Source organism: Nipponia nippon, unplaced genomic scaffold, assembly GCF_047370975.1.
Source record: "Nipponia nippon isolate SJK-2023a ecotype South Korea unplaced genomic scaffold, ASM4737097v1 scaffold_1, whole genome shotgun sequence".
Lineage (NCBI taxonomy): Eukaryota > Metazoa > Chordata > Aves > Pelecaniformes > Threskiornithidae > Nipponia > Nipponia nippon.
Genome location: NW_028262290.1, coordinates 108,782,067 through 108,799,683, shown reverse-complemented (window position 1 = coordinate 108,799,683; position 17,617 = coordinate 108,782,067). Strand labels below are relative to the sequence as shown.

The window sequence follows — 17,617 nt, the reverse complement described above, 5'->3', positions numbered from 1 at the left end:
TCACCTACAGTCCATCTTACTTTAAGGAGATAGGCATTGAGCCAAGATTTAATGAAGCCACAGAAAAGCTAACCAATGGTTTCAACACTTTACAGTGTTTTGCCAGCAAGAGCTCAAAGAAGATTTATCCATCTTTACTCTCCAAACATTAATAAATCATACAAAAAAGAAGACGACAGCATTCAGTGTGCCTTGCCACATAGCCATACACAACCTTCACAGCTGATGAAGGCTTTTGGCCTCTCCCCTTATCATACCCAAAGTCTCCACTAAGTCCTGAAAGCATAAACTATGACGAGCGTTATTGCTTGAATAGTTCTCAACAACCACCATTCACAAAAAGGAGACTTACTCTGTATGGGTACTCACATCTTAGCACTACAGGATCTTTTCCCAACTTTCATTTGTAAACGAGGAAAAGAAAGTCTGGGAATCTCAGTTAGATGAACATGTATTTTCACATGATTTGGGTAGGATTTTCCAAAGAACTTAAGGTGATGAAACCTGCCAATTTTAAATGGCACAACTTCTCCAGGCTACTCTGAAAAAGCATTCCTCCTGCTTATTTATGTTTGGGTGTATTACTACTTCAATGTTTCTCTTGGAATGCCCAAATATGCCATATATTCCCCATAAAAATACAGTGCGTCAACCTTACCACTCAGCTTCTCTTTCAGCTGCTTGTAGCATGGATGCAGAATGCCTTTTCTAAACAAAATAAACCTGTGCTACAGCACTATCGATAGACTGAAACAACAGCCTGAAAAAACAGTTGTTTTAACACAAGTATTTCAAATACTGAGTGAACTGGAAGATATCCCAGAAATGGTTTAACATTCATGTCATCACAGCATTGGTTGCTCAGAACATGTATGTTTGAAACTTGGCTGTGGTGCCAGATGCTCCTTTGCGCTGTTTCCCTCAGTGTTTGGAAACATTTGGCACTTCAGAAAGATCACAGACAGGGGATGTACTTGGAGTATGACTTCAAACACAATTCTGATTCTGGTAGCGGTTCCCAAACAGAAAATGAGGTATGATGTGAGAACCAGAAACACCTCTAGACCTAGAAAAACCTCTTAAGTGACCTTTTATAGAAACATGTGGCTAGACAATCACTCACCCATGTTTGGACAGTGAGGAAAAGTTTTTCCACAGAGACGTCAGGGAAGGACTCAGTGCCCTGATGCATACCTGTCTATGTCCCACTTTCATATCCTACTTTTTCTAGATTTCCTCCGGCAAGGTCAATAGTTCCTAACTGATTGTAGCAAAAAGAAATCACTGCAACTCCCAAGGGAGCAGAGACTGAAATGACTTCTGACCTCTCCACACAGAAGAAAATTGAACAGGGAAAATGCACTTGGGTTTCCAAACAAAAGCTCAAAAATCTGCAGCCTGTATCAGAGTGGTTTTGTCTCTAATCAGAGCATTATTTCTTACCATTCTCTGTAATTCTTACGACTTCAGCGTGAAATCACCGAATCCACCAATATCCACTACCTATTAGTGTGTAACACACACTTCTGCCTCCCACCTGAACTTCTACAGTGGTCTTGCAGTCCCAGTAAGAAAAACAGGAACGTCCACACAAGTTCCTCTTTTACAGGCTCAACAACTGTGTCTATGAATGAAGAAAAACACATCATTAAGCCCGAGTTGCTTCAAACAACCACACTAATTCACAGAAAATAGTGATATTCTTTTTTTAAAATACAATGCTGGGTAAAGTATCACAAATAAACTAGGAATAAGAAGATTAGCAGGCTTAAAAATACCTCCAAACCGTTCCAAACAAAATCTTTTATAGTTTCTTTTTAGCAGTGCATTCAGTTTGCAGGCAATGATTGTGCCATTCTTCTGGAGCTGGGAATGAGCTGGATATTTCTTTACTACAGTCAAACGTGACACATAAAATGTAAATCAAATTTGTTGCCCCGAAGTGTCTTCAAGATCCTTTTTCCCAACCTTTTATGGCTAGTGAGATGGGTTATCAACTACAGCATCCTGTGCTGCCTTGATACAGGAGTGCCCTAGACAATGTGATGCTACTGCATCAGCAGGGACAAAGGTTCAATGTGCAGTTATTCATGTTATTTTAAGCAGTCCCAGAAGGGATAAGACAGCACACTTACAATAAAAATAAAAACAAAAAAAATTGCTAAGACTTGCAGCAAACTTCAACAAATTTTGCACACCTCTAAATTTAGTATCTAAATGAGAACAGCAGCGGCATGCACTTGCAATATAAGAGAAACCTCTTTTAGTAAAGATTTATTACGCTAATAACACTAGAGCCTACCTATTGTCCTGCATGTTTTGAAAAAGGACACTGCATATGTATATTTAAATTGCCAGAGCTGAACAGTGGGTCACAAACAAAATGTAGAACTGCGTCAGCCAAAGTGATAGTGCATTTATTATTTCTACCCTTTCTTGTACATTTTTGCATAGTCAGTTCTGCTGCCAAAGCATTTCTAGAAGGTGAATACAAAGGATATCAAGCACTATAATCACTGAATGAAATATGACCGATGCATTAATGCTCACTCAAATCTATAGATCTAAAGAAAAAGCAATAAAATTAAATGCATGATTTAGAAGTGAGCTTAAATACTACACTGATTCTAAATTCACTGAGGAAAGCAAACTTCACAAATCACCGCCAAGAGCATTAGCAATCTCCCTCCCAGACAAAAGGTCAACGTCAGATGCCTTGTTAATATGTATCTGGGTTTTACAAAGTTCTAATGAGAGTGTTGCTCTATGACAAAGGTGCATAGGCCTACAAAAAAAGAGGCGGTCAAGGAAAATGACAACCAAGGTAAGTTCAAAATTAGATGATAGCTTTGCAGTCTCTAGGGTCTTAACCTCATTGTCCTTCCCCTGTTGCTAAATAGAAAAGGAAGGTTTGAGATGGCTAGTGGGAAAGACTTGAGGTAGAAGACATACAACACTGAGACTAAATAAAGCAGATTAACTATAGATACCAGCCGCCACAAAGTTCACTTGCCTCTTGTTTTTGCAGTAAACTGACCAAGGAAACAGAAGAAAAAAATAACCTCACATCTGGGCTGCTAGTCAGCACTCCTCATCTCCTCAATTTTAGGTACCTAGCAGATATATCTAAATTTCTGTGGAAAGCCAGAAGACAACTCAGATCTCTGTCCACTGACTAAGAGGAAAACGCTGGCACCGACCTAAGAACTTGTGACATTTAGCTGGAGTTTAAGTGAGATACAACTGGGGGACTCAGTAGATTAAACAAAATGGGAAGTGCAACTGTAAACCCTGTCAGTGTGACATTTAGTGGACATTTGCTATACCTCATCCACCCTCTTGCAGTTTCTCTTCTCTTTCAGGAAGCAGAGGGAAAGACAGATTCACAAAAAAAAAAAAAAAAAAGGAAGACTGTGGCTTTTGCCAAACAGTTGTTAATATCAGAGTTATTTATATTACAGCAACACCAAGGACAATGTATAGACAAATTGGAAGAACCAGTCTACTTCTTTAAGATGTTGATATTCCCGGGAATTAAAATTGGTTGTAATCCCTCTTTACCTGACCTAATCTTATTTCCTAAAGAGTATGGATTATACAGTAATGCTCTATGTACTTGGGCATATTCCTCTCCCTCTCTCTCTGCCTATGTCTTCGCTCACTCTCCATTCCCACCATAACTTTTGAAACAGTTATCCAACTTCAAAAAACAAACCAAGAAACACAGTTTCCAAGATACAAACTTCCTCTGACTATGGAAAAGCAGGCAGGTAAGTAGAGCAAACCAAAACAGACAGTTCTGTGAGATATTCAGAGGATTCAACAGACTCAAATTTCTTGGTGAAACTACTGTTCCCAGCAGAAGCTTCTTCTGATGGTCTAAAGCCTTTCCTGCAATTTAAATACGCCTTTTGATATTACATAACAGCCTTGCATACATTTGTCAAAATGATCACATAGCTCAGCTAAACAGAGCTGACACATGATCTATGTCACGCTCAGGTCAACTCATTTGGCAATGATCAAACGTTGTGACTTCTTGAGGACATTTTGCTGACATTAGCCACTTTCTCTGGAAACCTCATCAAAAATCACATTCCAGATCTGTAATTACTTCACATCTTTTTAGCAGTGAAAAGGTCTAAGTCTGAATGACCACAGAGGCTCCTTCAAATGCAGCATCTGTCACAGAGGACAGGATTTTCCACACCTCATGAAATTAACACCAATTCCATCATTCAGCTCATTATCGTCTGGAAAAAACAGGAGCAACGTTTACTCAAACTGGGATAGGAAAAAATAACTATGAAAATTAGAGAGAAATCATTTCAGTACTTCTTCTGTGATGTAGGCCTACCTAGAAAATTCTTCTCCTGACTTCTAAAATTCTTCAACCTCTAGATTTTACAAAGCGAGAGAGTATACCACACTGCTGCTTTATAAGGGTTTGTTCGCAGTCATGCTCTGCCTGAGGAGTAAGGGACTTAATATTTATCCTCCTAGGAATAGAAGGTATAATTCTCATTCCCTTTATCTTGGATTAGCTGTCAAGACAGTAAGTGGACTGTTCAAACATTCAGTGTTTTCAGTGATTTTAAATCAAGATGAAACATAGGCCAAGCTGTTAAGACCTGCCACGTGACTGGATGCCTCAGTTGCTCAGTGCTTAGCTTCTCTCCCAATCCTGAGTGGGTAAAAGGGAAGGTTGGCATGTATTTTAGAGGGAGGGTCACTGTCCCCTTAAAGCCAGAGAGCCCATTTAAGATGCCAATTTGGGCATCCAAAAACCAAAAGATAATCAAAGTCTCTTTCTCTCGGAATGATCTGGGCCAGATATTGCACTTACAGCACTTTTGCTTTGTACCTCAATGGACTTCAAAGCAGCTTTACCCACCTTAACCCTGCATTAAACATGAGTTGTGTTATTTTGTTGAACCGTATCTTTTCACAGGCTAAACAACTTACTCAAAATTCTTTGTAAAAATCTTATTAAAGTGCAGAATTGGCATAGCCCCAAATTCATTTTAAGTCATTGTGACAGCATGTTACAAAGGCATGCTCTTTCTTAGGCCACTTATGTTGCCCAATAGCGCAGTCTAGATGCACTCTGAGCCTCTCTGGTTCTTTCACTTCAAAATATTTGGGGCCTCTTCAAAGATTTGCCAAGTCAAATCAGTCCCTCTTTCTCTGTTCCTCCTAGAATGAAACACATTTCAAGAGTGATGTTCTAGACTTTACCAACCACTCTAACCTGACTATTGATTATTCATAGCCTATTACACCTCACAAACACCAAGCTAACACTATGGAGTACTGGAAGCTAGGAGCTAATGCAAAGTGCTTGATGCAGGTAACATTACAAATGTTGAAAGACAATTGCATGTTCAGACAGAAGCAAAAACTTAGTTACCTGCTGACCAACTCATACTGCCAGAAACAGAAGTCCCAAGGAGCCAAACCCTGGGCTGTGAACGTAAGCAGCAAGGGTTTGAAGTCTGAAGGAGCTGGGATTTTTCTGAAGAAATTCCAACAGAATAATATTCATACTCTGCAGCATTGAATTACTTCAGTGCTACTGCAGCTTACATTGAACCAAGATTCATTCTTGTGGTAATACCTTATCCAGGACATCTGAGTTAATGTTAAACTTCATTTCAGTGAAAACAGGAGCAGGCCCTCTCTAAAGAAAGAATTTTATGAAGGTCTGAGCCAAATTAATTCAAAGTAACTGAAGGAATATTGATATCAAGAGCCTCTACATCAGGCTCCTAGTCATAAAGCTTCCAACAATGGAAGATGATAATAAAACACTTCTAAAAATTATAGATTGTCTCTGCTATTTCTGAGGTCAATGAAATTTTCCAGAATGAGAAACCTACGACAATTTTTTTCTTTCTGCTCAAATGTGATTCATTGTCAATGCAACCAAAGTCAGGCTGCTGTACGTCACTGTTGTCTCCTCAGTGTATTAGATAAAGAATTGTTAACTTGTGAGGAAAAAAAGGTGTTAACAGCCACAATACTCGTTCCACTTTTATGTGCTAAGTTTTTGGCTGGTGCAAATATCTGAAACCGAATCAAACTCAACAGAGCTTCATCCACGCACATCTTTGGTGCAATCAGAAATAAACAAGACAAAAACCCCAACCAATACTCCGAAGTTCTAATATGGCACTGTTCAACTAATACGGATGTTCAACAGCTGAACATCCATGCTCTATCCCACATATTACCATGTTTATGGCACAGGAAACAAACTAAACTAAATTCAGAAAGTCCTCAAATCATTCTTGTAACTGGTCATGCTCAGATAATATAATTGTCACCGTACATAGCTCCTTTGGCTCACCCCAACAAGATGCAGTTCACACCAAATCCAGCAAAGCACCTGATCATTTACTTTCGGTATGTAAATCATAAGAATGATCCCAGTGAAGTCATCAGGCTTAACTGTTTATTTCGTATTAATAAGAACTATTTTCTTCTTAGTCAAACTCTTAGTGTCTCCAACTAGGTACTTAAAGTGAGGAGCCCAGACCTCCATTAACTCTTGAAAAACACTGGTCTTTGCCTAGGAATAAACACCACCCATGATCCTAAACTCAAACAAAACACACCTGCATGCATCTCACACAGATGTTTTGAATAACTAAAACCAAACTACATTAAAGAAGCTTCGAAGTAGTGATGCTATAGAAGGTAGTTAACAAAAACAAAGAATCACAGAGAAAGCTGTCTTTGACATAGGTCCATCAATCATTTTAGAACTTATATGGTATGTCGTGTGGCAAGCTATCTAACCAATTACACATTAAAAAAAAAAAATCTCACTATGCTGTTTTCAAAATGTAAATGCACATACTCTTTTTAGTAACACATTTATGTAATGCTAAAATCTAACAAAACAGCCTACCTGTACAAAAGAGCGGAGATAATGAGTAGAGCAAAGTTAGCTATTTTCTGACTTACACGAATTTTAAGTTCAATTTTAATACTTGATAATATGGGTGAGCACAAGACAGTATGTAATCCATTTAGATGAGAAAACCAGCAATCCAACATCCATATTCTCAAGCTACTGACGTCCCTTCAGGCACTGAATACAATGAAGGACGCACACTCCATCAGCCAAGTAGCCAATAAATAACTAGCATAGTCTCAACTTATTACAGAGGAGTTAAACTGTTCACTGGCTGAGTTACTCATCACTACAATCATGGTAATAAAGTAATCAAAATTTTTAAAGTTCAAAGGCTGGAAACATAACTAGATTTAGGTAAATTAAAAAGAGGACATCCACTTTTAAAAAGTAACCACCATTTGAAATAACCACTGGTCCAAGATTAATGGTGACATGTTTGTACCAGTATGGGCTTTAAAAAAAAAAAAAAAGAAAGTCTGTCTGCCCTAAGGCAACCCCGGAGTAAGAGAAAAAGGAAGACTATAACACAATGGTTTGATCCAAAGGCCATCACAGCCAGTGAGAAGACCCTGATGTCAGCAAGCCTCGATAACATCCGTCTCTTACAAGACCTTACATTTTCACCCTAGTAGTGGATTCATGCTAAGCTCTAGCTATGAAAATAATACTTCTGCCCTGTAGTGACTCCCAGCGAAACGATCTTTTTAAACACTTCTCACTGTGTAGCTTGAGGCAGTGAAAATCCACGTGTTCCTTTTATGGGATTAAGAACCTGCTCTTTTCTGTCACAGGTCTTACTTTTGCTAACCTCATGCATTCACCCTCCTCCCTGGGTGCATTCCCAGGACCATTTCTCTTGTTGAATCACGAACAAAATGAGCTATTAATCATCTTTTTTTCAACTGCCCTATGCTTCCCTTTCTGCTCGGAGTGCTCTAAAGCATCTTCCTGACAATATTTTCCAAAGCGCCTTCTTTCAACTGCCCTCTGGGAAACATCATGGTAACCAGATATACAGTACGATGCTATCAAAGGCTTCTATATAGCAAATCTTGTGACAACAGAACTCCCTGTGACGGAGGCACTCAGCCCCTTAACCAAACTAGCGGTAGTTTGGTACAGATCCCAAAGGAGGTAAAGGCCTGAGCCATAGCTGGGCCAAGAACTCCTCTAGTTCCAATCTTTTCTCTAAAAACCCACAAAGGAGCAGAGCGACACAGTGAGCATCGATGCATGTGAGCTTGGAACACCAATCATGCGATTGACACGTGAATAACGGGTGGCTTTTCCAAGACTCACCTATGAAGCAACAAAGAAAGTTGTGGGTACAAGGAGCCTCATGCATACCTTTCCCATCACATGTAATTTGACTACAAGGCAACCACTTTATCATATAAATATGACAGCCTAAGTGAGCCGCCTTTGAGCTCTCCCTGCTAGGCAGTGTGGCTGCATGACGGTGATCTCCCCTTGAGCTGGGATGCCTCTCAAGGTTGCTCCTTGAGGCAGAGAGACCTTTTACCAATAGCAGATCTTTGGTAAGTAACTGATCGCATGCTGAATTAATATGAATGAAACATTACTAATCTATGTAGCTATTAAATATTAATCACTATAAACTTTGTACAGATAGTTCCACGAGACAAACCGTTGTCCAAGTCCAAGACCAAGGCTGGACCTAGCCGCACCTAAGCTCCATCAGGAGTTTAGAAAGCAAGGGGGTCCACTCTGAACCTCATGAGTCAAACAGGATGGTCTTCCTTACCTTTTTCATCTCCAGTCTCTGTGTGAATCACTCTAACTTGATTCTAACTCAATTTTCCTTTGTATGTTTCTTCCATACAGTAATTAATAAGGTGAACCTTGCCATCAAACTTACTGAACCTCAGCAAGCCCCTGTTAAACTTTGTTAAATTCCATCGAATTCATTGAACTCTGTCAAATTATTATTTTATCTCAATAAAACATATTGCTGCTTCCCTCTTTTGAGTGAGGTGCTTTCCACTCTTTCGCGACAAACTGGCGTAGCGGGCAGGATCCTAAATCAGGATTCACGACACTCCCCTAATGGGATCTGCATCCCAGCTCAACAGAAAAAAGCACTGTAATAACCTCCCATTTTTTTTTCTTGTGCTGTAATCATCCATTATGCTTTTCACTAGCACTTCAAAGTAGTTCTCTGTTTTTCTGCTACTCTGAACCCTAGCTCAGTGGGGTTTAGCTTTTCAAAGCATCACAGAAGAGGATCTTAATTACTCTTTTTTCATTTTTCAAACAAAATCTCAAATCTGTTAAACAAAAATTCCTTTTAGATCTCAAAATTTCCTGTTGCTGGATTTGCAGAGAATTAAAATCAACAAAAAAAGAAAATGCAGCCTAGTATGTCTCAACTTTTATCTAAAGCCCTCATTCTAATCACAGGTACTACTATGGGGGGGGGGAAATTGAACTGTGCAAAAGGCCTGGAAGATCAGCTCTGTTCTCAGTTTTGTCAGTAAGTGTCTAAAAATTCACAAAAATCAATGAGACCTACTTTTCCAAATGTCCACACACTTAGGCTATCTCTCAAGAGCCCTGATTCTGAACTAGAAAGGCACTAACAATATACGTGAAACAAATGGGAGAATTTTACCACATCTCTGGAGCTTTAAGCTTAGTTTTACGAAGATAAATGTAAACGTCCAGTTCATCACTGAAAATCTGGTAGAGATCAAGCATATACACTGAGTCATGGGCAAAGCTTGGTCTAGAAAAACTCTCTTCCCAAAATCCCTGCTAGTGCGAACTACTGCTGTCCTAAGATCCAAATATTACTTTGTTTCCAAGCTTAAAGCATGGTGCTAGCCAGCCCTCATCAGGTCCAGATTTTCTTGTTCCTAAAGTATATCACAGATTCCCTACCCTCAAGAACACTTGAAATAACTTCTCTCAGACTCCTGTAGTTGAAGGACATTAACTCACTGCATGCAGTCCAACAACAAACACACCACTGTAAGAATATGCTGCTTAAATCTAAACTGAGTGGCACAGAACAGCAAATTTAAGTTACTAAATACAAACTAGAAATTATATTCCTGTTTTGATTCAAATGTGGAAAAATGAACTTCATTGTTGACTTATCAGGAGCCTAATATTACCCAGGGGGGAACAGAATAGTTTAGCTGAGGCCAGTGGTAAGAGTTACTGCTAGTCTGGATGCCTGCTGGAAAGTGCAATAAAGCATGCAAGTCCATGCAACATCCCGATCACCATTTTTATGAACATTTTCCTATTTATTAATAGTAGCTGCTCTAAATCCACTCAAGTTTTATGCCAGCTGCCAATTCTGGGTCTAGTACAAATTTGAGATATATTACAAGTAAGTTCAGCTAGAAATGGAAATAAAAGGTGAGAAAAAAGCACACCATATGCCAACAAGGCAAGTTCATTGCTGACAGGTAAGAGGGCAAGCGAACGGCTGTACATACCAATAATTCCAGAAGCGTAGGTGAGTTCAACCACTAAAGACAATGGAGGAAAGGGTATCAATCATGGAGAAGAAGAAATGGCACCAGGGAAAGTCAGGTTATTTCCCTCCTGTTATTGAACTACAATACCCTTTTCTCTGCTCTGAGACATTCAAACTGTTCCAACTAATCTGTTACCTTCCCTTCACTATATTTACCTGAGCTTTGCATTGCCACTTGTATTTATATCTTATTTACCTTTATACACAGCTCTTGGACCTCCACAGAACACATTCAAAATATCAATCACCAATTATATTGCAGACAAAAGCATATGGAACATAAAATGCATGGGAGCATGTGGCGTTCAAAGACAGATGACTCTGAAATTCATGATACAAATTAGCACCTTTCTTTACTTGATTACTCAGGAAGAGGAGATATTTTGTAATTCGCAGTCACCTCCAGGTGCTAACAATCCATTCATTAGCATCATTTTCACCAAACAGTAGGCTGACCTTGACAGGAAAGTTGCCTCACATTCAAGATACTATTTAAAATCCAATAGCCACTTTGATTGTTGTGAAATGGATATTGATAGAGATGGAAACTTGAAAAAACTCAATTTAAAGCAATCGCAACAGATGTAGTGTAAGAAAATACTGTTTACATGAAGACAACGTAACACCGTTTGGATTTGAGTTATTACACTGCTGCAGTAGAAATATGCTTCCTGCTATCTCAGTATACAGACCCCCCAAAAATATAGAGCTGAAACCTCTAGAGTGAGTAACACTCCTCTTTCTGGAGTTCCTCCATGTTCATGATCTACAAAGTGTCATAAAATGCCTATATACTATGCATATAGAGAAGTGGCTGGTAGGGCAGCATAATAAGGAGACATAGCTAGATCCCAAATTCCTTCACTGAAAAGAATGGTCCACAAAAGAGACTATTTAGGGAAGTACTCCTGAAGGACAGACATTTTTGCAGCCCGGTCCCATAGATGTCTCCTTCCCATCTGCTTGTCCAACATTAAATACCCGTCCCACAAGTCAGGATTCAGTCAGCCCATTTCAAAAGAATATTGGTAGTTTATTCTAGTACATCAGCCAAGGACATATTGTAGTATGAATGGCTAATATTTAAAGTAGTTCAACATGTTCTGTTTGATTAAAAGCCTTCACAGAAACTCCTTATTTGTGGAAAAAGATCACAATCCTTTTGAGGAAGGCACAGTGGCTAATGTATCACAACCACTGTAAGAACTGAAAAATACCCATGGACATGTTTTCTTACCAGAAAGCACAAGTGTAATAGTCTTCCTCTTCAGCCAGGAAGGACTGCATTAACCAATATTGTAATTCTGCAACTGCATTTATCAGTAAATCCATGGATATAACAACACCCAGCCAAAGGTTAAGTGGAACCTAAGGAAAAAAAACTACTGTGATATGTCTTTCTCCACAAGTAAATCTGAAGATGCTATTTAACAACAAACATACCATTCCCAGAAATACAGCACTGATGGGAACTTCATCAAATTGCTGTAGAATGTTGCCATTTTACTCTGATTCTTGAAATAATAATCTTATTTTTCAGACCATAGCTTCTTGCACTTTACAGCTGTCATTGTCAACATTTAAGAATGGAAAGTACTTTACAATGCACAGCCATTTAGCATGCTACCATCAAGCGAGGACATGAAGACAATTTTGGATCATTTGCACAGTATAGCTTGTAGGGGCAATGTTTTCAGAAACAAGAAACAGTTTTCAGATCCTGAACTTGGGACAATTTTCCAGAGGTGATTTCTTAGCGCTGCAATAATTCTGCCCCTTTCCTGATCCTTCACTAGGGAGACATCAAAAAAACAGAAGCACTTGCGATCACTAGACATTGCTGAAATTCTTGGCATAAATAAGTCACTGAATTTCTGATTAAAGAGATTTTAAAGAGCAGAATCAAAATCTCAGGAATTTCCGTTTACTCTCCAGAAAGCCCCTTCTGTTTTCAGTCACTAAAACGTGGGCCTCCATACTTTTCAAACTTAATGTAGAGACAGCTTCAGACTTTCAACTCGCAGTCATTTCTGCTAAAGATATATTTACATTTGAAACCACTTGCAAAGTAGCCCTAGAGACTAATGTAAACTGGATTTTTTCCCTACCAATTTTTTTGTTAAACAGGATTCAAACCAGGAGCTAGAACCATCGCTGAAATACAAGCAGGAATTTAGGATGTGTGACAGGGTTGTTAAGGTAAGGCTCCACTGGATGCAGTCTTCCTTACAGGAACCTGCCAGACACAAAAACGTGCAGCTCAGAGAAAAAGGGCCCTGTTTCTTCCACATATTTTCCACAATTAGGATAAGGACTGCAAGGGAAGCTGTACGTCGCGGTTAACCCCAGCCAGCTACCAAGTCCCACACAGCTGCTCATTCACTCCCCCCCCCGGTGGGATGGGGGAGGGAATGGAAGGGTAAAAGGCAGAAAACTCATGGGTTGAGATAAGAACAGTTTAATAATTGAAGTAAAATAAATTATAACAGTCAAATAGGTAAAGCGAAAGCTGTGCACCAAACAAAGCCAAACAAGGGATTCATTCACTACTTCCCATGGGCAGGCGGGTGTTCAGCCATCCCCAGGAAAGCAGGGCTCCATCACGCGTAACGGTTACTTGGGAAGACAAACGCCATCACTCTGAACATCCCCTACTTCCTTCTTTCTTCCCCCAGTTTCTATACTGAGCGTGACGTCATACGCTATGGAACAGCCCTTTGGCCAGTCTGGGTCAGCCGTCCTGGCTGTGCCCCCTCCCAGCTTCTTGTGCACCTGGCAGAGCGTGGGAAGCTGAAAAGTCTTGACCAGTGTAAGCACTACTTAGCAACTATTTAGCAACAGCTTAGCACTACTTGGCAAGAAACAAAACATCAGTGTGTTATCAACATTATTCTCATCCTAAACCCAAAACACAGCACTATACCAGCTACTAAGAAGAAAATTAACTCTATCCCAGGGGAAACCAGGACACAGTATACAACCTCTACTGGTAAAAATGGCTGCATTAACAGCTACAGTCAAAGCGCTTTTGATGGATTTGACTGATGCTCCCAGCCTTGCGCTTTCTCAGAGTCTATTCCCAACCCTCTGCATCCACCTCTCCTTCCCATATTCAGTCTCCTTATATCAGTTTCACTTACTGTGAGACCTTTTTCCCTTACCTATTCCCCTTTACTGATCTATTGTCTTCAATTTCTCTTGCCATTTGGTTTGTCCCCTCCCCACTTTACCCAACCGAATAAATCCTTCGGTGAACTACCAGTGTTTTCTGCCATATTATTCTTCATCCTGCTTTTGCAAACTATTGCTTCTCCAGCATTTCATCCCTCCTACCTTTAGGACAGCACTAATACTGTATGAATGTACCTAACACAAAGGGAACATGTTCTAGATTGCTTTACTAGAGCAATGAATATAACAGACTAAAATCAGGTAGTCTTTAGCTTATACTACCTCACTATGGTCACTTATCCAGCTTGTATGGTAAGAGTGGTAAAACCTGTCCCCTGGAAGTGAAGAAATCAGATTTCAGTGTCCTTCACAAAGCACAGGGAAGGAAGTTAACGCAAACTTGTACAGACTGAAATAGTTCTTTTCAAAGTATGTCAGTAAAAATAGATTTCATACAAGTCTGTAATAAGACAAAGGCTAATTAGCTGCAACCACTTTTTCTTGAGGTCAAGAGGAGTTACACCTGGGATGATTTTAGCCTAGAATAGCCACACTTATTGATGTGATTTTTTATTTTTTTTTTTTTTAAACACAGGACATATCACATCACACCTTCATTTCTACTTGATGCTAAAGTGACAGGGCTAATGAAACAAGTGATTTTGATAGGACACAACCTACTTGAAAATAACACTTACGTCTCAGCATTCTGTACTCGGTATAACACCCAAGATTGCTGTAACTTACGAGAAGTCGGTCAATATTTTATCTTTTTTTTTCTCCTCTGCATTTTTCTCTCCCTTTTTCCCCCAATTTGTGTAGCTGGTAATATTCTGTGGATCAACAGCCCCATTGCTTCCTTCTCATCACTTCTTTATGAGATCTCAAGCATATACAGCTGGTCATCAAGCACTGTTTCTAAGGATATTTCATTCTTTCAGAACTTCTTTCAGTTCACATACCAAAACCCCAGGTTCTCCTAGTCCTGCAACAGTCTCTCTGCTGAGACTCCTTCACAAGCAGGATCCAGGAGGCACAAGAGTGCTGACATCTACAGTAGTCCACCACTAGGACTGTCGGTCAGGTGTTGCCAAAACCTTGTCCTGGATTCACCGAGGTTTACTGAAGCTGAGATGTTCTGAAGAAAAGCATTTCACATTCACTATGTCACCACCCTCCTCTGTCATTTTACTTAGACAGAAAATATCCACCTATTTTTGGAAGTAACCTACCAGCAAGAAGTCTTATTAGCTTAAATAGGACTTCTGCTCCTAACTCTCATAGACTCTTTGAAAAACTATTCACAGCACCAGTAATTACTTTCAACGCAGTTACGCTCAGAGGACAGGAACCCATTGAGGTAGTCTCAAGCAAGACAGTCTGTGGTCTACTTGATTTTATTCAGCTTCTTATCCCAACCCTTCACTGAAGCACTCGAGTTAAGGGCCCATTAGTGGTAGAGTAAGAAGTGCTCCATGCCCCAAGGGTCACCCTGCACAGGTTTGATTGCAAGAAGAAGAATTCAAATTCCAAACAATAGACAAAAAACAACCCCGATGAACAGAAGACAGCATAAAGCAACACATGCCAGGTACTACAAGATGCTAACTACTGCCATTCAGTAACTGTGCACGTCTGGCTTGCTGCCTCTTTTTTAACCTCAATCCTCAAAAACACAGGAAAGGCGGGACAAAGAAATAAGATCAAAATACTTACCCTTCTGCCCTTCGTTACTTAATACAGAATATGTCTTTCAGTGTATCTTTTTAAGCCAAAACATATGTAGAATGACATGTAGAAAATACACTTGACAGCCCTTCCACTGAGCACTTCTTGCTGCCATTTCTTGCTGATGTTGCCAGTGAAGGAGAGCCCATTTGGGGTACAGTACTCGTTCAGATGCTTTGAATCATCCTGTGCAAGTCTCTCCCTTCTTTTCTCACTCCTCTGCCTATATAGGCACCTACTTTAGGTTTATTGGAATTAAGTGCTATGAATACATCCTGCCTACTTCATCCCTTACTCCAATTCCTTTTAACCATACAGCTACCCCTTGCCAGCCCTTATGCCTATGGTGAAATCAAACAGCTCTTTCTGCCCCAGTCAGTTCAGAGGAATCTCTCGGCAAGGTTCCCAGCCTGGTAACAAGTTAGAGACAGTTCCTGTGGTTTGCAAGAAAGCTTCTGAAAGCCTACATTTCTGCACCGGAGGAATTAATAGCTCCAAGCTTGTAAAGATTTACACATCTCCACAAAATGTCAGTAAATCTGCAGCTATCATACCAGAGATGATGATTAGCACTGTGCATATTAAACAAAGGGGTAGGGAAATCTGATTTGCTTATTTCTGACACGCACGCAAATTCCCACCGCTTTCACAACATAATAGCTACACGGTTCATTTTATTTTGATTAAAATTAACACATTTCACTGATGACCTTTAAAGGAATGCTCCCTTCCAGATTCTTAAATGCACCATTGATCTACTACACTTTGTCAGCAAAACAACGATCATTCCTAAGATGCCTCTGAAAAGCTAGTGTCTTACACAGATCAGTCCATAAAGTTCCCACTGACGTAAGCAATGCAGAGATGCAGAATTTGCATAATCAGCTCATTTGCTGCATTCAGCAACAAGGGACATATTCTGCCGATTCACACCCTCACCAGAAGGTTGCTCTAGTTAAGAGGAAATTGCCACATTGCCATTCAACAGACATGAAGTACATTAGCTGGGTAGCAGCTAAGTAAATAAGCAAAAGAAGATGTATGTAAGTTATTATTACCTTTGCTCCACAGACAATGAAAATGACCTTTGTTGAAAGGCTGGTTCAGAATCAGAAGGCAAAACTTCAGGTTTCCTGTAAGATAAATGTTGATTCCTATTAGCAAGAATATTGATTTTTTTTCCCCCTTTTTTATTTTGCTTTTGCCATACTAATTTTAGTCCAACCACCTCAGAGCAACACTACTAATTTCCTTGCTTCTTAGGTTTCATCATTTTCAGATAGAGAAGCTGCCAGAACTCCATTAGAAACCTTTTACTTGGTAGGGTTTTGCTGAACTTTTAATTTATAAGTGACTTTTACCCACTGAAGGCCATCCTCAACAGGACCCCACATCTATACAGCTCTCTTGTTTAATCTCCCGCTTGCTGCTGCCGCTTGGATGCAGCATTTACTGATATGAGCTTCGCCCTGGCCTCTATTAACAGGGAAGGCTGTAGCTGACTCCATATGAAGCTGTCTCTAATCTAGGTCCAATATTCCACTCTCCTGGTGGATGCAGAACTGTTGCTGCCATTAGCGGCTTCTGTGCCTACGCTTTCGTATCACGTAGAAGCTCTAATTGTGGTGGATCCACTCTGGTAGATACTTTACAAATACAGAATGAAAGGCCACACCCAAGGAGCTTAAAAAAGCTAGTAAAAGCAAAAGCAAACTTCAGCCTGTGTTATCTAGGTGATACTGCAGACTAAAAATCTCAGTGGATTTACCAGCAACCTGAACTGATCCAACTTGATTGAGCTCCTAAAGCCTCCTGCCCCAGCGATATGTCCATTGTGACATATCCTTTAAAATAAAAGGATTTATGATATGACACACTTTGCTTTCAAAGAGTAAATACGTAAATCTTAAGACAGCTGCCCGTAGTGGGATTTGCATTATTTCACTTCCTAATTATCTTGCCGATCATATAGGAATACAAGTTTCCCCTGGAGCTTGATATCCTTACGCAGTTGGGTTAATGAAGTATTACTTGGTCACGTGAAGCCACGGTAATTGAAAATAGAAAACCTCTATCACTAGAAAGTCTTTTGGGCTTTTAAGCAGATCCAGTATAGCAGGAAGCAGAAGGCTACAGGTGAAGCAGTGGCTTAAACCATATGATGTTACTAGGGAAAATACAGGTGGTGAAAGTCCTGAAGGTGCAGGAACATCTTGGGGCAGGAATAGGGAGGGGCCAATCTTTAAAATAACAAATGAAATGCATGGTTGGGAGCACAAAGTGAGGGT

At 39.9% G+C, this 17,617-nt stretch overlaps 1 protein-coding gene across 12 annotated transcripts in view; it reads right to left on the bottom strand.

Moving 5' to 3' along the window:
* Positions 1-17,617, bottom strand: part of TPK1 (thiamin pyrophosphokinase 1) — a 306,307-nt gene that overhangs the window by 233,911 nt on the left and 54,779 nt on the right. For 10 of the 12 annotated variants that reach the window (XR_015706569.1, XR_015706568.1, XR_015706576.1 and 7 more), the window contains one exon: positions 16,388-16,462. The exons of 1 other annotated variant lie outside the window; for it this stretch is intronic. Coding sequence is in view for 7 of the 11 variants with exons in the window: in XM_087766426.1 (XP_087622552.1) it covers positions 16,388-16,462 (75 nt within the window). In the remaining 4 variants the exon portion in view is untranslated. Of the gene's footprint in view, positions 1-16,387; positions 16,463-17,617 lie in introns of those variants that run through there. One more of the 12 variants, XM_087766436.1, reaches the window with a different exon arrangement.